This window comes from Crotalus tigris, unplaced genomic scaffold, assembly GCF_016545835.1.
Source record: "Crotalus tigris isolate CLP2741 ecotype Arizona unplaced genomic scaffold, ASM1654583v1 scf7180000018172.2679963, whole genome shotgun sequence".
In the NCBI taxonomy this organism is placed as follows: domain Eukaryota; kingdom Metazoa; phylum Chordata; class Lepidosauria; order Squamata; family Viperidae; genus Crotalus; species Crotalus tigris.
Window position 1 is genome coordinate 696,562 of NW_024096864.1, and position 24,746 is coordinate 721,307.

General features: G+C 44.6%; 1 protein-coding gene across 3 annotated transcripts in view; it reads left to right on the top strand.

Moving 5' to 3' along the window:
* COL4A6 (collagen type IV alpha 6 chain) overlaps window positions 1-24,746 on the top strand; it is a 171,968-nt gene that overhangs the window by 134,467 nt on the left and 12,755 nt on the right. The window contains exons 24-40 of one of the 3 annotated variants that reach the window (XM_039348728.1): window positions 538-591; window positions 2,678-2,749; window positions 4,089-4,196; window positions 5,369-5,590; window positions 6,857-7,018; window positions 9,899-9,907; window positions 11,341-11,511; window positions 12,807-12,950; window positions 15,211-15,336; window positions 15,972-16,153; window positions 17,772-17,835; window positions 18,213-18,287; window positions 19,345-19,452; window positions 20,862-20,972; window positions 22,070-22,141; window positions 22,784-22,909; window positions 24,216-24,332. In XM_039348728.1, coding sequence (XP_039204662.1) covers window positions 538-591; window positions 2,678-2,749; window positions 4,089-4,196; window positions 5,369-5,590; window positions 6,857-7,018; window positions 9,899-9,907; window positions 11,341-11,511; window positions 12,807-12,950; window positions 15,211-15,336; window positions 15,972-16,153; window positions 17,772-17,835; window positions 18,213-18,287; window positions 19,345-19,452; window positions 20,862-20,972; window positions 22,070-22,141; window positions 22,784-22,909; window positions 24,216-24,332 — 1,923 coding nt within the window. The remainder of the gene's footprint in view (window positions 1-537; window positions 592-2,677; window positions 2,750-4,088; window positions 4,197-5,368; window positions 5,591-6,856; window positions 7,019-9,898; window positions 9,908-11,340; window positions 11,512-12,806; window positions 12,951-15,210; window positions 15,337-15,971; window positions 16,154-17,771; window positions 17,836-18,212; window positions 18,288-19,344; window positions 19,453-20,861; window positions 20,973-22,069; window positions 22,142-22,783; window positions 22,910-24,215; window positions 24,333-24,746) is intronic. The other 2 variants (XM_039348729.1, XM_039348730.1) reach the window with 2 other exon arrangements.

Below are 24,746 nucleotides of genomic sequence, written 5' to 3' on the forward strand. Positions count from 1 at the left end.
CGACGATGATGATGATGATGATGACATAAATTTTGCCCTATGGGATTGAGTCTTTACATTCCGCTTGGGATCCACCTTGCCTTGGCCCAAAAGACAAAAGACCAACACCATGGTCATTTCTTGATTTTCACACAAGGTTTCCTTCAATAGTTGTAACAATGGCAGCATGGCTGTTCTTGGGCTGAATTTAATTTAATGTTGTTCATCTACATATGAATTGGATCTTCATCAATGGAGGTGCTTCATCTTGCATACTTTAATGATAGGCCTACTAAAGGCACAGGGGAGCCCAGGTTTTTATGTCGCCCCATCTGTTGTCCGCCTCTTGTCTCAATGTGATGCAGACTTGTTTTCTAATGGCTTTAGAATTTCTAGCTCTCATGATGACTCTCTGGGTGGATTAACCCCGCATATTGTACCTGTGAATCTCGGCGCCTTGGGATGCAAACCAACCTCTCGTGGGTCATCCTTTCTTTCTCTGCTTCCCCTTCCCCTCTGCTTTGTTTTAACTTGTGCTCCTTTGCTTAACTGGTATAGGTGATTGCTGCTGCGGTGAGGAGGTTGGTAATGGAGACTTAGACGCTCAGGGAGGTGAGAGCGAGGATCTGGGAGTTCAAAAAGAACGGGTGCACTCCTACACACACATACACACCCCAAAGCATCTCGTTCAACAGCATGGAGGGGCAGGTCCTTCTCTGTGGACAAAGACATCAGTAGCAAGGGGCACTGTCCATGGGGAGCTTGCTTACCAGTGCTTTTCTCCTCTCCCTGCCCCATCCCAAAGTTGTCCACTGCCGTGCTCGCCATCTGCTTCCTTCTGGCTGTGTGTTCTTGTGCCTTACTTGTTGCATGAAGCTGATCGAGGGCTGTGGAAGATGTGAGTGCTTGGCCCCTGAACAATTGGAGCTGTGGAAGCCAAGAGGACACCCCACTGCCCTACTCCATAGGCTGACATTTTTATCACTCGGCAGAGGATTGAATTCAAATTCACTTGTGTAATCGCTGGATTGATGCTCATTTGGGGGGAGCATGTTCTGTTAGTTGCTGTTCACGGGGGCTTAAGAAGGCAAGGAGGGAGGAGGGAAGGAGAGAGGATTTTGAGGGAGGGAGGGAGGGAGGGAGGGCAAACCTTAGAAAGCCCCACTGCTACTTTCCTTTCGATTTTACATCGGTAAATAAAGTGTTTTGCAAATCCTAAGTCAGGTGGACAAAGCGGGAACCACAACAGGATTACAAAGCTCTTTCCTGGACACGAACATTTGGACAGTTCCTTTCTACTTCTCCTTTTAGGACGGTGAAAATGAAATCACCCAAAGAAATTGAAGCCAAAGATATTTAGAATTAGACATTCACGGGAATGTTCATGGGTCGTTGTTCTTAGGTACAAGCAACCAGTACAAGCCACCAGTCGTGAATAATCTCAAGCAGAAACTTTATTGCTAGCCACTTATATTACAAGAATCTCCCAGACTGACTGCATTTCCTTGGGGATGGTCAGATGAGGCTTCAAGGATTCTGGGGGCGGTTAAACACCTGTGCTGCTTTCTGCCATGCAAAGATTCTAAGCTCAGCCCTCACTTAACACCATCTTCCAATCCAACTGGATGATCCACCACATGATACAGGGAGATCTTCGGATCATGACTGAGGCTCAGTAGTCATCTGCTCCTTTTTGCATTAGGTACTTCTTGCCCCAGTCGTTCCTGGCCAGTCTTAATGATAGCTAGCGGTACTTTGCCAGTGCTAGATTAATCACTCTCTGTCAGTCTAGCTACTTACCACAAATGCCCTCATAGCTACTGTGAAAAATTCAAAGTGAGCCAATCAGAAGATACTACTGTTCTGGTCAAGAATAGCACTGCTGAATTTTATTTCTTACAGTGGCCAACCAAATGCCTCTGGAATGCCCAGAAGTTGGAGGTCGGGACTAACCCTTCTCCCCCCAGTGTTCTTCTGCAAGTGGTATTTGAAGGCGTGCCTGTCCCCTACTTAGAAGTAAGCTGGAGTCTTCAGACAGCTCAGTGTCCTCCACCATTAATCAATCCATCTTGGAAGTCATTTTTTGGGTACTGTGTCCAGAGGGAGTACCAAAATCTGCCCTCAGCTATGTTTTCAAAATCATTAGGTTCCTACAATGGAAGGTTGGGCTCTCCAGCAATCTAGTCACCACATTCTGGACCTGTTGTAACTTTCAGGTCATCTCCAAAAACTGCCCTGTGTAGAACACATTGCAATCACCAGCTGAGATCAGCCATCCATCACGCTTTTTTTAAGCAGGAAAAACATTTTGCTAGCTGCAAAATTACCTTAAATCCAGGCGTGAAAATCTTAGGATACTACAATAGGTTTGCAAGTATGGGAGCAAAAGAGAAGCAAAAATTTGGGAATGGGAGGCTGATGGCATTCTCCCCAGGGAGAAACAGGCTATGCTGCAGGTAATTGCCAAGAAAATCAGCTCTGTTTCTTGTTGTGGTACGGAATGACAGAAGTCCTTCATCGCCTGGACCAAAATTCCACATGCAATTGTCCCTAAGTGACAGAACAGGATCTGAGCACTTTATTTTCCGGTGGATCTTGAGATGTTGGCACTGCCACCTGTTTCTTGGGAAAAGTTCTTACATGTTTTGTTTAACCCAAAAAAAGAACATCAAAGTTTTAACACATTTCCTGTCTTCAGGAGAAGCTGTGCCGTGCATAATCCCTGGAATCATTGGTCCACCTGGACTTCCGGGACTTTCAGGGTTGCCAGGTAAGTTGCTTTAACCCCAGCTTCTTCTAACAGTCAGAAGATAATGATGAAAACTCTTTAATTTCGCAACCTAAAGACAGACTTCACCGTAGTTTCAATGGGGGAAATGCGACCATCCTAGACCAAGCCAAGTACAAACATGCCAGGGAATTCTTAGAAGCATGGCACTCTTGACAAATCAGCCATCAACAGACACATAGACATGAACAATGTCTACAGATTATACAAAAGAGACTATCAGCCAGCCCAAAAGGGAACAAAAAGACTCAATTACCTCCCCACCGGCAATCAGGACTTAGATGAGCGTAGATTATTTATTTATTTATGAGACTTATATACCACTTTAAGTGCAAGCACTCTCTAAGCGGTGTACACCAGTAAGCAATGTATGTATGTGTATGTATATATATATATATATATATATATATATATATATATATATATATATATATATATATATATTTACATTGCCCCCAACAATCTGGGTCCTCATTTTACCTACCCCGGAAGGATGGAAGGCTGAGTCAACCTTGAGCCGGTGAGATTTGAACCGCTGACCTGCTGAACACAGTCAGCTAAAGTGGCCTGCAGTACTGCACCCTAACTGCTGCGCCACCTCGGCTCAGTAATTAATTCCAAGATTAACATTGGCTCAATAATCAAGTAAACAATACCCCAGTGAAGAAACTGCCAAAGACACCAACAGTAAACAGCCCAACCAAAGAACTTCTAAGACAGACAGACAGACAGACAGACACACACACACACACACACACACACACACACACACACCAACACTGACAGGGCAAGCCACTAGAATATAAACTGAGAACCAACCCTACTCCTTACTAGCACCGGTGATTTTCCCTCGTTTGGGTAATGAAACATCTGCAAGAAAACAGGACAGGAAGCAATGGATGGAAACTAATCCAGGAGAGAAGCAACCTGGAACTAAGGAGAAACTTTCTGACAGTTAGAACAATTAACCAGTGGAACAACCTGCCTCCAGAAGTGGTGATTGCTCCAATGCTGGAAGTTTTTAAGAAGAGATTGGACAAGCATTGAACTGAAATGGTATAGTGTCTCCTGCCTGAGCAGGGGGTTGGACTAGAAGACCTCCCAAGGTCCCTTTCGACTCTGTTATTCTGTTAAAACAAGTGAGCTCAGAGAGCACCAGAGACGCCTCATTTAACTCCAACTAAATTAACTGTACTCGTTGGCGTGCTTCAGTGCAAAATGCATTTAGAGGAGTCAGAGCATCGTTGCACTTTTCATAGGAGGCTAAGAAGGACAGATGTTTGTTTTTTCCCAAACTGATTTTCTCCTCCTCTTCCTCCAGGTTCCAAGGGTAGCAAAGGATTCCCTGGTTTTCCAGGGCAGCCAGGTTTAAATGGCTTAAAAGGAGAACCAGGCACACCTGGAGTGGCTCGGTTCCCAGGAATGCCAGGTAAGAACCAGGAAAGAGGGGAAAATCCAGATGTCCTTGGCCACACACTTCCTAATCTTTCCAAAACCCTTCTACGGATACATCCACGAGATCACCAGGAATCAACTGAAATTCCCGAACACTTAAAAATTGAACTACAGATAGTCCTCGACTTACGACAGTCTTTAAATATGTTCAGTGCCCATGGGGTTGGTTTTTCAGGGCTTCTAAGGACTCTCTTTTAATGCCTTAGCAAACCATGGTGCCACCACATGCCTGTGGGCATTTATTGTGTGGTATAGACTCAATGGTTGGCTAGCATAACTGCAGCATCATTCTCCACCTATCAAGCGTGTATGGAATGAAGTTTGCTTTCCTTACGAACATCATCTGAGTTTATTGCAGCCCAGGTTTTGCTGTAAATCATAACCACCCTGAATCCACTTGGATCTGGCTTATAAATTTATGAGCAGATGATGAGACACATAAACTATTGCTAAAAATGTGGTCAGGTGCAAAGAATCAGGATTACATATTAAATTCCAACTAAGTTGATTTGTAAATTGGTACTAGATAACAGTTAATGGAATTCAAGAGAGGCTGGACTTAGACCCTTTGTGGCTACATAGAGAGTTTAGGCCCATGTGGCGAACCTATGGCATGCGTGCCACAGGTGGCACTCAGAGCCCTCTTTGTGGGCATGCGCGCCATCGCCCCAGTCCTAGGCCTTCAGCTGGGTTTTATAAAACCTTTTCGCTTTAAGCTTCCGCCGCCGTGTGTAAAAAAAAAAAAAGGTTCAATCAATAAATCAATTCAACTTCTTGTGGGGGGAAAAAAAGATCTTGCAAAGTTGGAATTGATTGATTAAACATTTTAGTCCCACCCAGTCTGCCATTACCACCGCAGCCACACCCATCCAATGGGCCACACCCACCCAATGGGCCTCACCCACCCAATGGGCCATACCCAGTCAATGGGTCACGCCCTTCCGGCACCCAACGATGCATAAGTGGGTTTTGGGCTGCAGTTTAGGCACTCGGTCTGTAAAAGGTTCTCCATCACTGGTCTAGGCTGATTCCTCTCTTGTCTACACCCCCAGACTCTGCCTGTTTTTCTCCTACACTCTCTCCTCCTAAACAAAAGCAACTCTTCTCTGTTGCTTTAAAATTATTCATGCCTTCTTTTCTTGAAAGGGTTTCCTGGCCCTCGTGGAGATCCAGGTCCAAAAGGACTACCAGGAATTGATGGAGCGGATGGGCAGCAAGGTCCAGAAGGCTGTCCTGGTTTGGTTGGTCCAAATGGAGACCCTGGTGACGTGTTTGGGGCTGAACCAGGACCCCAAGGAGAACCTGGGGTACCTGGCTTACCAGGAGATAAAGGCTTTCCTGGAGATTTTGGCTTTCCTGGAACACCAGGTGAGTTCTAAGCATCTCTTGTTTGGTTTAAGAACACTGAAAAGTTGTTGAAGTTCAATGGGTCTGCAGATGGTTCCTTTCTGGATGGGAAACTCTTCAATGTACCTTAGCTTGGGTTCAAAGAGTGAAGATAGAAAGATTTAAATGAGCTAAATGATCTAAGACAGGGGTCCTCAACCTTGGCAACTTTAAGACTTATGGACTTCAACTCCCAGAATTCCTCAGCCAGCTTTGCTGGCTGAGGAATTCTGGAAGTTGTCCACAATTCTTAAAGTCGCCAAGATTGAGGACCCCTGATCTAAGAAGTCTACTGAAGAAAATATCGATAGCTTTTTGATTTCTTTAAGGAGCCGTTGATGGGTTGTCTTTCTGGAACAATAGATAGTGGTCTCATTTCATATTACAGAAAAATCAACCTAGTTTACAGGTCACAGTGACTGGTATCACAAATCCCAAAAAAGATAGAAACCACAAGTCAAAAATCACATCTTGCTGGTAAAATGTTGAGATAGACATTGCCATTTTTTGCAGTTCCTGGAATATGGTTTTCTTTCCCCTAAAAATGAATATTTAAGGGAAACATGAACAAACAAACCAAATCAGCCAGCTATGCTCACTTGTTTGACTTATACTTTCCAGGGAGAAAAAAGCAAGCACTGTCTCACTTCATTTCAAAGGCAATGTAGACAATTCATTGTGTATTTATTTAAGTTGATACCCAGAAGGTTACAGGTCCTTGCATCATTTTCAAAACTGCATAGATCTTTGCTTTTTGAGGCTTCCAGAGGTTGAAAACATCATCTATCACAAAGCCAAGGACCTCAGGTTTGTCACATCAGGTTGACTAGGGATGACATGGTAGCAATCTTCCAATATTTGAGGGGCTGTCCCAGAGAAGAGGGTTCAACCTAGTCTCCAAAGCACCTGAGAGCAGGACAATAAGCAATGGATGGAAATTAATCAAGGAGAGGAGCAACCTAGAACTAAGGAGAAATTTCCTGACAATGAAAACAATTAATTAGTGGACCAGCTTGCTTCCAGAACTTGTGCTATTCCATTACTGGAGCTTTTCAAGAAGATATTGGACTGCTACTTGTCTGAGATGGCATGGGGTCTCCTGCTTGAGCAGAGGCTTGGACTAGAAGACCTCCAAGGTCCCTTCCAACTTTAGTTATTTTGTAATGATGCCTGAATCAACCCCATGAATTTTGTTGATCACCCATGTAAGGGGGAAAGAATAGGAGCCAGGTCTTCTTTGGTTTTCAGGTCTGGATGGAAAGCCTGGCCTGCCAGGTAGAAAAGGGGGATTTGGAGAACCAGGTCTTCCAGGCTTTGATGGACCGCCAGGACCACCAGGACCAGGAGGTCCATTTGGCATCAAAGGAAAACCAGGTCCCTTGGGAACAATCGGCCTTCCAGGATCACAAGGTATGAATTGTTTCGTCCTGGATGAAGGTGTGTGTGGCCTTCAGACATCCCCTCCACAGAGCTTTCCTGCAGGTTGCCCGCTTGAGACATACCCTTCAGCTTGATATCCCCTTGGTCTTCAGGTGTTCAGGCTTCTAAACTTATTCAGGCCATTCCAGAGTTCTGGAGATGAGGTGGGAGAGCAAAGCAGAGGCTGACGCTCTCAGCCAAATGCACTGAACCAGCACTGGATAGAGGTAGTCCTTGAATTATGATCATCATTGAACCTAGGATGACAGTCATGAGTCATAGCGGTTGTTAAGCAGGTCACTTACATGACCACACCCAACTGCACATTTTTTGCAGTGGTCATTAGGCGAACGCTACAGTCTTTAAACAAAGCCATTGTTGCCCAATGGGCTTTTTTTTTTTTTTTTGCTGGAAACCAGAAACAAAGGCTGAAAACCCATTAAAAAAAACCCCAGTTGTGAGACTGGAGGACCGATGCATTGGCTTTCCTTTATGTAGACAGCCATAAAGCTAGTTGCTAAGTCCCCAAAATGTGATCACATGACCATAAAGATTGATCACATGACCACGGGAGAGGGTTAGGCGCTTGTCAGAATTTGAAAAATCAAGTCGTAAGAACCTTTTTTTAGAGTCCGTTGTAATTTTGAACAGTCGCTAAGTGACTAGTCATTAAACAAGGACTACTGTACTTGTATAGTTTCACTGAAAAGAATACATGGCGGGTGGGGGGGTCTAGCGCATTGTAAATGATTACATTAATGCCCAAGAATGTCTCTGGGCACTATATGGATTTTCTCAACCCACCTCACAGAGGGAAGTAGGAGAAGGAAGGAATATTAGATATGTTTCCTGCCTTGAGTTATTTATAAAAAAATATATAAAGGCAGGATAAAAAAAGATTTTTTGAAAAATACTGTCCAGTCTGTCTCAGGTAGATAGGTCATTGTACCGACCGTTTCACTGAAGATTAAGTAGCTGTCTAAAACGAGCCTTTTCATTTCATGATCCTGTCATTCACGACTAATTTTCATGATCCATATTCATTCATTAATTTCAGGAAATCCCCATGCCATGGGAGATTTGCACCCCATCCATCTCTTCTCATTCATATGGCCCAGTGTCTCCCTATGATCTTCCTAAGCAGCCAGAAAAAAACGGTGCTGTTTGCAACTGGACTTTTATTTTTCCTTGAAAATGTTTTGCTTCGCATCCAGGAAGCTTCTTCAGTTCTGTTCAGTTCAATACTGAAGAAGCTTCTTGGTTGGGAAGCAAAACGTCTTCAAGTCCAGTTGCCTTTTGAAAAAGCATCTTTGGGACAACTGTGATCTGGATGACTGAGAATCTCTACAGAAACTGGTGTTCTTAATTTCTCAAAAGCCTCTTGGATGTATTGCAGTTGTGACAGCCACAAGCCCCTGTGGATGAAACTGCTTGGAGTTTAATAAATGGCACCATAATAAACCATTCTATTGTCAAACAAGAATACAAACAGTTCAAGTACAGTGCTTAGCTCTATGCCAAGCGTAATTCACAGCCATTCTTGTTCCGGAACAGAAATTATCTTGCAAATCCTTACGTCAGTGATTCTAAATGTGATTCTAAATTTAGGCACTAAATTTAACAATTGCTGGGTTTTGTACCAGCTGTAACTGCTGGGCTGTCCTCAGTTTCCCTTTGTTACTTGATCCAGTAGCCCCTCAACAATCTCAGCAAATGTCCTTCCATCACCATCCTGATCCTTTTAATGAAGGGATTGGTTTACTTCTGCTTGCAATATAGAGTATATACACTGACTTGAGATATTTCCACTTGAGCATGCATGGATGCTTCACCTCGAAGAGAATCCATCTCTAATCCTGAATAACTGAGCTGCCAATTAAGGTGGTAGAAGGTGATCTTCTCTGACCTTGATGCCACAGCAGAAATAGTTCCTTCAAATAAAAATACAAAGTCCTGGATCAGTGGTTCCCAACCTGTGGGTCGGGACCCCATTTGGGGTCGAACGACCATTTCACGGGGGTCGCCAAACAACGCAGTCCGCCATTTTTTCCCCCTTTTCCTTAGCTGTGCTACTCCCTTTTATTCTATTGGCTTTTGAAAGCCAATAGAATAGACTCTCTTGAATAGAGTCTAATTCTATTGGCTTTCAAAAGCCAATAGGAATTGTCCAGGCTGTCTCTGCCCTGCTGAGCCTGCCAAAAGTCCCATTCTGCAAATGGTGCTGCACCAGTTGAGTAGTCCTCGACTTACAACCGGTTGAGTAGTCCTCGACTTACGACCGGTTGGGGGTCACGGCATTAAAAAGGTTGAGAACCACTGTCCTGGATGGAAGGGAAAGAAAACAATCTGGAGGAGTAAAAAATGTTCAAAGGAAATCCAGGAGGAAACTAATTCTTTCCCTTACTCAAATATTTCTACCACTACCAGCATCAGCCCAGTTTTCACATTTCTATCTGCTGTCTCCATCCACCCAACCCCAGGGAACCCCATCCGTATGTTTGGTCTAAGCTGTGTTGAGAAAAAGCTCAGTTGTCCCAAAGGTGCTCCTTCAAAAAGGCAACTGGACTTTCTTCTGAAGTTCTAAAGAAGCTTCTTGGATGAGAAGCGAAATGTCTTCAAGCAAAAATAAAGAAAGTCCAGTTGCCTTCAAAAAAAAGCGCCTTTGGGACAGTCACGGCCTGGATGACTGAGAATCTCCGTAGATGAAGAGCTCAATTATTTTCCAAGTCATTAACTTCATTCTCAGCCTTGTGCTTTCTTCCTGGTTCACATGTTTTTGTCTGTTTTTCCTCACCATGTTTCTGTTCCATTTGCCATCATCTCTCCATTTCTGATGTCACACTGTTTTGGTTTTGGGGGTTCTCCACATAGGCTGCCAAGGTGAGAGAAAAGGCTTTGTAGCATAAAAACTCTCGGACTAACAGCTGCCTAGCTGATTTTGCTACCGAAGTTGCACTGACCGTGATACCCCTTATTTCAATCCTGCAAAGAATTGCGGCCCTCACCTTGTTTTTTTTTTTTTTTGAAAAGGGGTCTGTACGTGGGGGATGCTGCACGATGGACTTCTCATACCGGAGAAGGTCTGTCTGTGTGGCCACTAAATCTGGAGAAGGTCTATCAGTCTGGACATCGAGAGTCAACACCAACTCAATGGCAAATAATCCCTCGACCAACAGGGACTTCCACTTAATTTTAGATCTTTGGTGTTTTTTTTCCCCCATCTACAGACATTTTATATTTTTCCTGAAAAAGAAGCTGTGGCTTTTAAGTGATGTTTTAGTCACGACTGCACAGTTTGTTAGATTTTTTTTTTTTTTAGCCTCCCAGCATTACTCATTTTAGTTGTCGCATGTCTAAAAAAATTATCTGAACTATTAAGACTCTCCCTGTATTCAGAAGCTAAATTCCACTCCGTTGGGCTGGTTTCATCAGCGAAGTTATTTCTAAAGTTTTCGGCACAGTTTTGCAGATTGTTATTTAGGTTCTGCCTTACTCACGCTTCAGCTTTTAAATTTAATTTTAAAAAGTAAAGACTAGGTCAAATTGAGCTTGACTTCTGGTGACTGGATAGATACACCCATGATAATGTTACTGGCCACAGCATGGATGTGAATTGCCAAAGCTTTCTCCTGGAAGATTTATAATTTTACCATCTAGACTACAGTCCTGTCCATTGGTGTTCCATCTAAGTCCAATTCTGCTTAGCTTTGTCAAAATCAGATACAGCCAGTTTACTGCTGCCACTAGTGTGGTTTAGTCTTCCTTAAGTCAAGCACAATTTGTGATTTCATCCATGTACTTCAACGTTAATAGGTTTTCTCACTGGAACCCAGCCCAGCCCATTATCTAGTCAAGAGCCTAGAATAAAGGAAAAGCAAAGACTGGGAACAACATTTTGGAATGATTTAGATTAGAATGAGAGTAGAGAGTGGCATGTGACACTCCAAGAAGTTTCTAGTCTCCTTTGGTAGCCTTCACGACTCACGTGATTTCCAAACGGTAACTGATAATACCTAAATTATCCCAAACATAAGGGGTTTCACTGTTGGCAATTGTCCATTGGTTATAGGCAGTAGCTTTCCTAGAGCGCTTAATCACTAGGCAACTAATACTTTCTTTTTTTTTTTTTACATTTCTAACCTTGTGTGCTTTAGAAAGTCTGCATGATTTTATTTTCTTGTTTTGCCGCAGTTCAGTTAGCTTTACACCGATAAAATGCTTCAAGTGTTAAGCTCTTGAAAGTTGGCGCAGCGGTTGGTAGGAATGTTGTCCTGGGGAAAACATGGTGACGGTTTGGGTTTTGGACCATTCAGGACTTCCGGGAACAAAAGGACCAAGAGGAGAGGCTGGTACACCAGGTCCCGCCGGCATGAAAGGGCTTCCAGGTCTTAATGGACGGCCAGGAGAGCCAGGGGAACGAGGATTGCCGGGACCTCCAGGTCTCTGGGGCCCAGACGGAACTCCAGGTTTCCCCGGATCAAAAGGTAATTTCCCCCCCCTCCCCAAATTTATAGCTCCGGGCTTGAATGAGAATTGTGGACTTTGACCTGTGTGGAGCTTCCAGGTTGCTCTGAATCAGTGTTTCTCAGTGCTACCCTTGAAGGGCGTTCGGAGTCTGCAGTTGGTTCAGAATACAGCCACGAGAGCGATTGTGGGCGCGCCAAGGTACGCCCACGTGTCACCTATCCTCCGCGAGCTGCACTGGCTTCCTGTGGGTCTCCGGACGCAATTCAAGGTGTTGGTTATCACCTTTAAAGCCCTTCATGGCATAAGGCCAGGTTACTTACAGGACCGCATACTGCCGCACAGTTCCCAGAGACCGGTGAGGTCCCATAGATTGGGCCTCCTTCAGGTCCCGACGGCCAGACAATGTCGGCTGGCGGGCCCTCGGGGAAGGGCCTTTTCTGTGGTGGCTCCGACCTGGTGGGAATCACCTTCCCCCCGAGGTTCGAACTACTCCCACCCTGCCGGCCTTTAAGAAAGCCGTTAAAACTCTCCTATTCTGGCAGGCCTGGGGCTGATGTCCCCGGGGGGGGGGGCGGGATATGATCAGACTCGCGGTATGACTGTATTATTTTATTGTTTTATGATTGTTTTAATTCTGTACGCCGCCCTGAGTCCTTTGGGATTGGGCAGTATATAAATAAAATTAAATAAATAAATGTGGACTTCAACTCCCAGAATTCCACAGCCAGCAACTCTGGCTGTGGAATTCTGGGAGTTGAAGTCCACATGCCTTAAAATGGTCAAGGTTGAGAAACGCTGCTCTTGAATGAACCTGTGAGTTTGGAGACTGGGCTCGGAAGAGGATTACAGCAAGTCCTCAACTTTTAACCCCAACTGAACCCAACATGTCTTTGTCTAAGTTGAGTGTTGCCCCATTGGGTGACCTCTCTTGCCAGAGTGGTTAAGGGAATCACTGCAGTTTGTTAAATGAATCTGCCTTCCCCCTTGACATTGCCTGTCAGAAGGTGGCAAAAAGGGATCACGTGACAGCGGGACACAGCAACCGTCCTAAGTACATGCCAGTTGCCAAGCCTCTGAATGTCGATCACACGAATGTGGATTGTGGCAATGGTTGTCAGTGTTAAAAAAACGGTCATACACCGCTGTCTTCAGTGCCGTCGTAACTTTGAACGGCCCCTAAATGAATGGTTGTTAGTCAGGGACTGTCTACCCCAGATTTTTTTTTCAAAGCATTTCTGGTCCTTCTTCCCCCCCCCCCCCAAAAAAATGCAATGTACTTTGCACAGATTAACGCTTGGTTGTTTCAAACTAGGTGAAAAGGGCTCGTTGGGTGTGATTGGTTTTCCCGGGATGCCAGGCCCACCTGGGCTCCCTGGCGTGGATGGCCTCCAAGGAACTTCTGGTGAACCAGGAAGAAGTGGAAGCCCTGGGTTTTCTGGTTTCCCTGGCCCCAAAGGTGAGTCCAGCAATTTTGCATGAAGCATGGTGTAACACCAACCCAGCCCCAAAGCTTTTGTTGTATATGCTCTCGGTTATGTGTTGAATATATATTGTTGTTGTTGTTAATTGCGAAGTCGTGTCCGACCCATCGCGACCCCATGGACAACGTTCCTCCAGGTCTTCCTGTCCTCTACCATCTTCTGGAGTCCATTGAAGCTCATGCCTACTGCTTCAGTGACTCCATCCAGCCACTTCATTCTCTGTTGTCCCCTTCTTCTATTGCCCTCCATCTTTCCCAGCATTAGGCTCTTCTCCAGTGAGTCCTTCCTTCTCATTAGTTGGCCAAAGTATTTGAATATATATAAAGTTGTGTTAATCCCTGCTAAAGGGAAACTAACTTAACTCCAACTGCTTGTGAAGCTAAGGCCACACTTGGAATCCTGCATCCAGTTTTGGTCACCACAATGTAAAAAAGATGCTGAGACTCTAGAAAGAGTACAGAGAAGAGCAACAAAGATGATCAGGGGACTGGAGGCTAAAGCATATAAGGAAAGGCTGCTGGAACTGGGTATGTCTAGTTTAACAAAGAGAAGGATGAGGGGGGACATGATAGCAGTCTTCCAATATCTCAGGGGCTGCCCCAAAGAAGAGGGAGTCAAGCTATCCTTCGAAGCCCCTGAAGGCAGGACAAGAAACAACAGATGGAAACTAATCAAGGAGAGAAGCAACCTAGAACTAAGGAGAAACTTCCTGACAGTTAGAACAATTAACCAGTGGAACAACCTGCCTCCAGAAGCGGTGAATGCTCCAACACTGGAAGTTTTTAAGAAGAGACTGGACAGCCATTTGTCCGAAATGGTGTAGGGTTTCCTGCCTGAGCAGGGGGTTGGATTTGATGACCTCCAAGGTCCCTTCCGACTTTATTACTATTATTATTATTATTATTATTATTATTATTATTATTATTATTATTATTATTATTATAAAATGAAACTAACCTTTAGATGACCCTGACTGTTAACTCCAACTGTTTTAGAGGGAAACTTTGAACATTCATATTTGGGCGGGCTTTTTCAAGTATTGTGATTGTTTAAGGCCTTGCGGGCTCACAGTATAAATTACAGGCAATTGCCTGCAGTTCTCCAGTTCTAGTTTGAGTCAATAAATAACAATTGTAACTATGCTGGTCTGCTCCTTGCCTACTGAAGCCCACTACACAATACTATCTTTGCTTTCCGATGAAACTAGGACTTGAATTCTCTTGCCCAATGTTCAGAACTGACTCCTGGAATACATGTTAAGATACAAAGTCCTATTTCACATACCTCCTCAAAAGTCATGAAATCTTAGTCACAACTTACTCCTGGTTTCCATGTACCAATAAAGGAGAGGGTGGAAATGGGGGGTCCTTGGTGCTCTCTGAGCTTGGTGGTTTTCTTGCAGATGTTTCATTACTCGAACCAGATAACATCATCTGTGCTAGTAAGGAGTGGGCTTTGCTCTCAGTCTATATTCTAGGGGCTTCAACCAAACTCAGAGACCACCAAGGACCCCTGGTTCCTGTGTCCTTGCAAAGGTTTATTTGCAATGCCGCTTAAGACTATGCAACTGAAACAACTCGTTAATTGCTTTCCTGCTTACAGCTGTCTCCATCGTCCTTTTAGTAGTTCTTTTGAATCGGACTCCTGATAGTAAGTTCCTTGGTTGAGAGTTCAGTCTTCTTCTATTCTATATATTGTAATACGCACAGTGCTTTTGAGGTTCTATAAATTAAGACAAGATCTAAATACTTCTAAGCGGGAATGTCTGGTGCTCTGTGGATCAGTATAGGCCAGTGATGGCGAACCTTTTAGAGACCGAGTGCCCAAAAACTGGCTCCCCACCCCACCCCACCCCGCCTGCCTGCAGGGCCACTCACTGCTTCCAGGGCCTGCCACAGATCACCCAGGCAGCCCAGCAGCGCCATGGCAGCCACGCCGTCTGCCTGTACCCTGGAGCATCAACTGTGCGCAATGGGGCACGAGGGCAGAGTCTTCTCTATGCTGCCTGGCTGACATGTCCTTGGCTGCGCTGTTCTGCGTGGGCCATGCTCGGGGGTGACTCTCCTCCAGGGGGGCTGCTGGTGAGGAGGGGGTCACAGGGGGAGGCAAGGCTGGGGCAACAACATGTGTGCCCACAGAGAGGGCTCCGAGTGCCGCACACATGCCATAGGTTCACCACCACTGGTATAGGCAGAATAAGCATCTTGCTGTGTTCCTCTGTCTTCTTTTGTGCAGGGGACAGAGGTGTCCATGGTCCTCCTGGCCCTCCCATTTTCGTACCCCCAGAGGTGGCCCTCAGATTCAAAGGGAATAAAGGAGATCCTGGAATGGTTGGACAGAGAGGGTATCCAGGACCAAGAGGTATGTGTTTGGCATCAGATAATAACGTCCATTTTATGTTTGTCCTGAACTACGTGCGCCATGATAGGTGTTCTAGCTGACTCTCTTTGTCCTGTTGTCCTTGAGATATATTGGAACTACATCGCCTACCTAACCAGTCTAGATCAAAGAAATCTGCTCTTGCCTGTGCTCTTGAGCATTTCGTTACAGATCGGTGAGAATCCCCAAATCTCCATTTGTGGGAGACTTGCTTCCTTCTAATGGGCGACAGAGAGGGAGACTCCATTCTTGTAAACTGTGGCTGCGGAAATCAAGATGCTGGGCTACATCTTCCATTGATCCACCACCAAGGCAGCATTTAAGCACAAATGTCTACTTGACTTGGGCGCTAGAAATGAAATATTTTGATGACCATCAGAAGAGAACTAGGACCACCCTGTTTTTTTCTGTAGACTTGTGGTTAATTGTTCTGGAAAGCAGAATGCTAGTCCTGGCACTGCCTGCATTACGCAAGAAATCTCTAATTATTGTAGCATTGCCTCCTTCAACAGGTAACTCCTCTCACAATAGGCTGATGGTAGGCAAGGTGAAACCCTACCAATCTGCATTTTTAAAGAAGCATTAGACACACCGTAACATTGTTTCCCTTTCTGTAGGGGGAAAAGGACCTCCTGGGGTCCGTGGGCAGCCAGGACTTCCAGGAAGATACGGATCACCATCTAGGGAGAAAGGACAGCCAGGAGAGCCAGGGTTTCCAGGAACGTTTGGTCCTCCTGGGTTATTGGGACAAAAGGGATCTGGTGGCATCTCGGGCTTTCCTGGAATGCCTGGGGGAAGAGTAAGTATCCTATCTCTTTTTTCCTCCTAGTTGGGCGGGAAGCACTTCCACTGTTCTTCCAAGTTTAATGGTGGCCACCACTTTTAGACTTTGGGTGTCTTAGTGAGCTCCTAACAACTTCAGGATCCTTTGGGTCCTTCATAAGGTTATGGTCCATATATTCTTCACCAGGTAGAAGTGCACTAGCTGTATAACGTCTAAAGCAGGGGTGTCACACTCAATTTCATTGAGGGCTGCATCAGCACTGTGGTTGCCCTCGGGGTGGGTGTGGCCAGGGTGGGTGTGGCCTACTGGGTGGGTGTGGATGGTGTGGCCTATTGGATGGGCATGGCCACCTCTACATCGTTTGCGTCAAGGGTGCCTGTGGGGGCCTGGGCAGGAGTGGGATAGATCTGAGGGTCTCTGGCAGAAGGGGGTGGGACCGGGGCAAGTGCCAAGGCATGGTCCACTGGAGGAGCCTCACTGTTCCTCTCAGGCCTTGCGAGGGGGGGCTTATGGAGCTAAGACTGAATGTGTTTCAGCATAGATGGCCACCACAAAATTGTACATTGGCTCCTGGCTGGCCTGGGCCAGGGCCAAGGCAGAGGGGGCCGTTCCCTCACTGTTTCCAGGATGGCTTCGCGGGCCACATGAAACCCCCGGGCCTTGTGTTTGACATGTCTGGTCTAAAGGAACTCTGGGTCTGCTTTGGCAGAAGACATGAGGATAAAGTCAGGAAACAGCCTCTCTGCATTTCCCTGGATCTCCCGTACCACACAATCAACAACTGGGAGAGGAATCTAGGCGAAATCCCTTGAGGCTGTTGATCTTGCTGTTGGGTTGAGTAGCACTGTCTAGATTGTCAGAAGTTTCTTCAAATGGAAATCAAAAACTGGAATTGGCAGTGACCCTGCAGTCTTTCTTTTCCAGTCTCTAGAATCCCTACCAACTACATTTCCCCTCCCCCAATGTTGTATATACTATAGGTAGCCCTCGACTTACAACAGTTTATTTGGTGACTGTTCAGCGTTACAAAGCCACTGAAAAATTTGACTTATGATCATTTTTCACACGACCGTTGCAGCATCTCCATTATCAGGTGATCCAAATTCAGACGCTTGGCCACTGACTCATATTTATGACAGTCGCAGTGTCCCGGGATCTTGTGATCCCCTTTTGGGATCTTCTGACAAGCAAAGTCAATGGGGAAGATGGACTCACTTAACACTTGTGTTACTAACTTAACAACTGCAGCGATTGTCTTAACAACTGTGGCAAGGAAGGTCATAAAGTTCACTTAACAAATGTTTCACTTAGCAACAGAAATTCTGGACTCAACTGTGATCGTAAGTCAAGGATTATCTGTATTAAAAACATTCTGTGCTACTTTGTGAGTTTTCTGAGTTTGTACATTTCAGGTCAACTACCACGACTCTTAAAAAAAGGGACATGACAGTTTTTCACCCTTATGACCGTTGCAGCATCCCCACGATCACTGTCGTGGTTTCAGATAGCTGGTGGTCACAATAATAGTAACTAGAAAGGAGCTTCCTCTCTGGATACTAAGAGGCCAATCGCACCACCATGAAAGCTGATTTCAGTGTTAATTTTGATTATTGCACGACACTTCCTTCAATAGGGTGCAGAAGGTATACCAGGCTCACCGGCCCCCCCAGGAATTATCGGATTGCGTGGTCCAAAAGGTAAATCATTGATATCGTCTTAGACGTTTTGCTGAGAAAGGAGGAAAAAAAATGAACTGACGATTTATAGAGAAGAGGATTAGAAAAAGTAGATTAGGGAAAGAAGGAAAACTCGATGTAACCTTAGAGAGAGAGAAGCAACATAGAAATGTACTTATCACTTTCCACTTCTCTAGTACCTTTCTCCATTTATCTAAACTTAAAATTGGTATTGATTATGCTCTTTGCAAAAAAAAAAAAACCTCCTTAAAAAAATGTGGAAGAGAAAATGCTACTGGAAAAAACGAAGGGTTTTCCCAGAAAACTCTGGGAGTGGGAGGGGGGTGAGTTGTCAGAATTGCTGAGATAAAAAGCAGATAATTGTCTTTCTTTTTCAGGTGACCGAGGGGAAACCCGAGGAATCCCAGGTGGTGTGGGACCTAAGGGCCAACGAGGAGACCAAGGGCTGCCAGGTAAATAAGAAATCAATAGCCTACAATGACTCAAGGAAGGGGAACTAGTAAGCTTACCTTAGATTACTTTTACTATACATTAACTGAAAGTCCACCTGTAGGAGAAGAGCACACAGAGCTGGGGGGAGGAGTTAAGCATATCATCAGTTTAGAATCATTATATTTCCACAAATGGTCTAAGTCCACGGTGGCGAACCTGTGGCACGGGTGCCAGAGGTGGCACGCCGAGCCCTCTCTGTGGGCACGCGCGCCATCACCCCAGTCCTAGGCCTTCAGCTTGGTTTTATAAAACCTTTTCGCTTTAGGCCTCCGCCGCCGTGTGCAAAAAAAAAAAAGGTTCAATCAGTCAATTTCAACTTCTCACGGGAAAAAAAAAAGATCTCGCAAAGTTGGAATTGATTGATTGAACTTTTTAGTCCCACCCAGTCTGCCATTACCATCGCAGCCACGCCCGCTCAATGGGCCACGCCCACCCAAATGGCCACACCTACCCAATGGGCCACGCCCACCCAGCACTCGATGATACATAAGTGGGTTTTGGGTTGCAGTTTGGGCACTTGGTCTCTAAAAGGTTCGCCATCACTGGTCTAAGTTCAGCCCCACTTGAATTCCGGTGACCCTTATCTGCCACCAATTTAGTACTGCACTTGAGCTGATTAGAGTCTTGTGTATAGGCACACGAGCAATACACCTTCTGAACTGCAATTTAATGCATGGTCTTCATCCTTTGAGCCTGACACCACCTTTCTTAAGGGATCAGTGTTAACTTTCTTACGATCCTTAGAAATGAGGTCCTTGTCAAGCGAAATCCCTGTGAACCCCCAGCATGGCTGAGTGACTGTTGACATGCTTTACGAATAGACATTTGTCGGCTCATTTCCTGCTAAAAAGGGAGTCAATTCTTACGCATGATTTTGGAGTTTTTCCATCCCATGGAAATATTGAGTTCATTCATTTTAGAGGTGTGAAAACTGGAGGGGGTACAAATTTTGAACTCCAAGAATTCCCTGACTTGGGGAAGATGGCAATTTAATGGCTCCTCTTATGGTTTTTGAAGGCATCACAGGTGTCCAAGGAACAAAAGGTGACCCCGGATACCCAGGAGATCCTGGACTAAATGGACAGAAAGGTTCACCAGGGAACCCTGGACAAGAAGGACCAAGAGGTAACCAAAGCCATTTGTTTTTCATATTTGGGGCAAAGACATGTCCTCTGCAAGGTGGCTCTTCTAAGGCAGAGGGGTTAGCAGCTTTTTTTTTTGCATCCAGAACTCTCACAAGGATATTCTGCGTAAATTCTCATGGAAGTGTCAAGACTGTTAACATCGGATGTTCTCGCTTGCCATATATGAAGAAGCAAACCTGTTTTATTTAGCCTATATAGCACTTCTAGAGTTAAAGCAGATAATAATAGTCTAGTGCAGTGGTTCTCAACCTTTTTAATGCTACGACCCCCAACCGGTCGTAAGTCGAGGACTACTCAACTGGTGCAGCACCGTTTGCAGGATGGGACTTTTGGCGGGCTCAGCAGGGCAGAGACAGCCTGGACACTTCCTATTGGCTTTTGAAAGCCAATAGAATTAGACTCTATTCAAGAGAGTCTATTCTATTGGCTTTCAAAAGCCAATAGAATAAAAGGGAGTAGCACAGCTAAGGAAAAGGGGGAAAAAATGGCGGACTGCGTTGTTTGGCGACCCCCGTGAAATGGTCGTTCGACCCCAAATGGGGTCCCGACCCACAGGTCTAGTGGATGGGAAAATATGCTAGTTAATCATAACAATGTCTGAGCACAGTGTTGCCAAGGTCAGCTGCTGCCGAAGCTATGCAGTAAATAAAAGATTCTTTTAGAGGAATAAGCCTCAAAGTTCTTTGAAAAGCTGCTTCTTTTCGGAACCATGATAGCAAGATCGTCCAAATCTCGTTCGATTTTGACAAAGTTTTTGTCCAAAAGATATTTATGGATGTACTCGTGTAGTCCCCAGGAGTTGACCTTAACTCAAGGGAGACTTATCCAATCTGGCTGAATCTAAGGTGGCTTAGATTTGGTCAGCATCTAGATGAGAAAACTCTGAAAACCTTACGTTGGTTCATCACTCATAAAGCTGTAAACTTAAGTAGGTGCTAAATACTTAATATTTTGGTCCTGTGTTTCCTTTCCTTCATTCTAAATTTGTGTCCTTGGAACTTCCTTTCATTAGGGCTCAATTAAGTAAGACTCTGCTTTAGCGCCAAAATGGAAGAGCAAGGAAATTCCCACAGAGGAAGAGTTAATACATAAAATATTAGCATGTGCGGAAATGGACGGGCTCACAATGATATTAAAAGACAAATGTGGATCAGTTTATTATGAAACCTGGGATAAATTTTACCGCTGGAGGAATTCGAAGAGGACGGTCGGGATTAAAGATGAATGTTAAGATAGAAATACGTGTTATTTTAGTATTGTATATAAAACGTAGATGTATATGTAGAGATGAAGAATTGATTGTAAAAAGTGGAATAATCTGATAAGAATGTATATACTGGAATGTCACGTTAAATCCAATGTAAATTCTTTTTTTTCCCCCCCCTTTAGGCTTTCCTGGATCTGTAAGAGGCAACCCAGGTTTTCCAGGGAATCCTGGGCAACGTGGAGCTCCAGGATTCCCTGGATCTCCTGGATCTCCTGGCCCTGCCGGACCAAAAGGTTTGTGCTGCGTTTTGGAGTTGTTCTTGAAAACTTTACTTTTGACCAGTGTTTCCCAAACTTGACAATTTTAAGGCGTGAGGACTTCAACTCCCAGAATTCCACAGCCAGCATTACTGGCTGTGGAATTCTGGGAGTTGAAGTCCTCACGCCTTAAAATTGTCAAGTTTGGGAAACACTGCTTTAGACAGAAATTCAAATTATGGGTTTGGAATACCAAACCAAATCTTGCAAAGACTCTTGGCATCGCGCTGAAAGAAAAATGACCAATTCACTTTTCCTTCACTTATTAACAGCAGTTAGGTCAGGGAGAAATCCGCAATTGATGATGGCTAGGTGTCCTCGGTTCGCCAATCCCAGCAGGCCATTCCTACTTCAGGATCAATTAACTGGATTCCTACATGATGAGGATATAGAACAGGGTCTCTGCTGAAGTTGCTCGGAGGAGCAAAGAAATGTCTCAGATGAACCAAGTTTGGTCCAATGGCCACGATTCAACCTTTGGACACCGCTGGCCTGGAGGGTTGAGTCTTGGCTGACATTTATTTATTTATTTATTTTATGAGACTTATATACCGCTTTAAGTGCAAGCACTCTCTAAGCGGTGTACATCAGTAAGCAATGTATATATATGTTTACATTGCCCCCAACAATCTGGGTCCTCATTTTACCTACCCCGGAAGGATGGAAGGCTGAGTCAACCTTGAGCCGGTGAGATTTGAACCGCTGACCTGCTGAACACAGTCAGCTAAAGTGGCCTGCAGTACTGCACTCTAACTGCTGCGCCACCTCGGCTCTTAGAGGATAGGGTCTTTTTAATGAAGAAGTCTACTGTAAAGGATTCTACTTCCAAGATTTTTGTTTCACTTTCTTGCTTTGACAAGCCGTGGTCCAGAATTTCTCAACTTCTTGCGTGACCTTGACATTATCTAGTACTGTATTATGTTACTGAATTGATTTTTGTCCTCAGACAAAGCTTTTTTTTTAAGCTTCCATGCGGGTCTCTTGGCCGAACATCTGCCATGTTCTTGTAGTAGTTAAAACAACAAATACACAGCAGCAGCAGCAGCATCAAACCTTCTAAAATGTATCTACAGGATACCCAGGATTTCCAGGACTGACTGGCCTAAATGGTTTACCTGGCACTAAAGGTTCACCTGGAAAACAAGGTAAATTGAGACATCCTTGAAGGCTTCCACAATAAGGCCCAAAATGGCAGTAATTTCATCCTCGAAATGCTTCCATTTTGTCCAACCTCTGACACAAATGTGTGGTTCCAATAGAAGAGAATCTCTGTAGCTCAGCGTTGAGCGGTGGAGTTCTTGGTGCTTTCTGAGCTTGGTTGTTGGCTTGTAGACATTTCGTTACCCAGCTAGGTAACCTCATCAATGCAAGTCAATTAATCAAGCTGAGTGACGGGCGCTGATGATGTTATCTGTTAGGTAACAAAACATCTGCAAGCAAATAATCAAGTTTGGAGAGCACCAAGAATTCCACAAATGATGTGAACTGAGACTCTTGTGTGATGATGTCATCAGCCATGTTTTGGCATTTGGCTGCTCCCTGCAGAAGCATCTAAAGCCCTCGGGCCCTTCCAATCCTTTTCCTGCAGATTCCCAAAAGCCGTATTTTGCTTTCTCCCATTTTGCTTCCAAATTCTGAGGTATCATAGCTACCGAAACAGGAATATGCTTTTCCAACTTCGTGCCAATTTGGTTCTCTGGGATTTATTTCAGCCATCAAGTATTACCAATTGCTAGTAAACAAGGGCTGGGTCAAACTGATGTTCATGGTTTTTCTCAATTTATTAGGCCTGAGTGAAACCGGACTCCCTGGACCGGCGGGAATTCCAGGGGTCAAAGGTCAACGAGGTGAACCCAGTTTCCACTTTGGAGCTTCTGGTCTTCGCGGACCAAAAGGACCTGCAGGAGAAATAGGTAAATAATAGAAGTTGCAAGAGGGAATACTGTAGTTGAATAGCATCAAGAGCTGTAGCAGCATTCAAATTATCATTAATGATGTCAAGAATTATTAAGATTGAGAAGACCCTGGTTCATATCTTACCTCCCTCTGAACTTGTCATGAAGATATCCAAAGGACTCCTTTATTCTCCACTGCAAAATAAGCCACACATAACTTATGGGACTTTTATAAGGAATACTCCACTCAAGTATGATAAATCCAAGCATTTAACATTCAATTACTCAATATTTAATTCTATCAGATTATTTTCTAAGGTTGTTATACCCAAAATGAAGTTTCCCCTCAACAATTAACTTTTTAAATAAAAAAAAGATTTTTAAATGTGCTGAGAATGCAGGAAAATATCTTCCTTTGAGGGCTCAGATAAATTCAGTCGCAAAATTAATCTTGTAAAAATGGTCAGGCTTGATGCCCAGTCATAACATCCATGTTGATTTCTTGGCAAATGTGATCTTCCATGGCTGCCTTCTGTTTTTTTTTCCCCCTCTTTCTATTTTTGGCCGAGCCTATAGCTCTGGACTTAACTTCTTAGTCTCCCACTTAAATTCCAATCTACTCCAACTCTACTTAACCCTTGTTGAGACAATGGACAATTGTTGGGACGGTATATTTGGGTGAGTGTGGAAGCCCTAGCTGGCTTTTGATGGAAAAGGAAGGCTCACAAGCTGTACTAAGGAGCATGCAAGATCTTTGCTGAGTTCCATCTGGCCATGTTTTCTTCTGCATTCTCCTTGTCCCTGTGCCAGATTTTCCTCCCAAACCTTGAACATTTGTAACTCCTCTGAGTATGCCCAGTTCGTATTTGGTTGCCTTTTTTTTGGGAGGGGGGGGGAGAGAGAGATTGTTTCAAGGATGCTGATACTTAGCAGAATTCTTCTCTTCTTTTCCTTCTTCTTTCTTCCTTCTCTTTTACCACTTCAGGTGTCGAAAGCTCTGGTTCTTTGCACTTCTGGCAACTTCAATAGAGTGTCTTTGATGTTGGCACTCCATCTTCTGGGTCTGCCGTGTGTTTTTGGCCTTTTCGTCTTAGCAGAATTAGAAGCTTCAAATCCAGCATGATCGTTCACCTTATTACATCCTTAAGTGTAGTCAATTAATGTACATTCTGTCCTCCAGGCTTTTTTCCTAAGCAATACAGAGTCTGGGAAACGTTTGTTTATGTCAAGGGTCTGCAACCTTGGGGCTGAGGAATTCTGGGAGCTGAAGTCCACAAGTCTTAAAGTTGTCTAGGTTGCAGACCCCTGGTTGATGTCCTTTTAGGTCTTCCTGGGAGCCCAGGTGCCACTGGTGTGCGAGGCCCCCCTGGCATCTCTTTGCCTTCAGACCTTCCTGGAAAACCTGGTGACGCTGGACATCCTGGAGAAGATGGGCGACCAGGTATGGAAGCAGAGAGCTTTGGGATGGTTTTTTAACAGGAAGACCTCATTTACAAACTGGTTGTAGCATCCCTTGTGCAGGTTTGATTTAACATGTGTAAACCTAACCCTTATGGCTAATAAGTCCATGATTTATGGCAGGGGTCTTCAAACGTGGCCCTTTGATGACTTGTAGACTTCAACTCCCAGAATTCATCAGAATTCTGGGAGTTGAAGTCCAAAAGTCATCAAAGGGCCACGTTTGAAGACCCCTGATTTATGGTCTAGAGTAGTTGCAAATTCAGCCAATTGTCATTTATTTACGATTGAATACACTCAAATGGATGGGGAAGAAATGGAGGTAGTGACAGATTTTATTTTTCTGGGCTCCAAGATCACCTCAGATGGGGACTGCAGCCAAGAAATTAAAAGACGC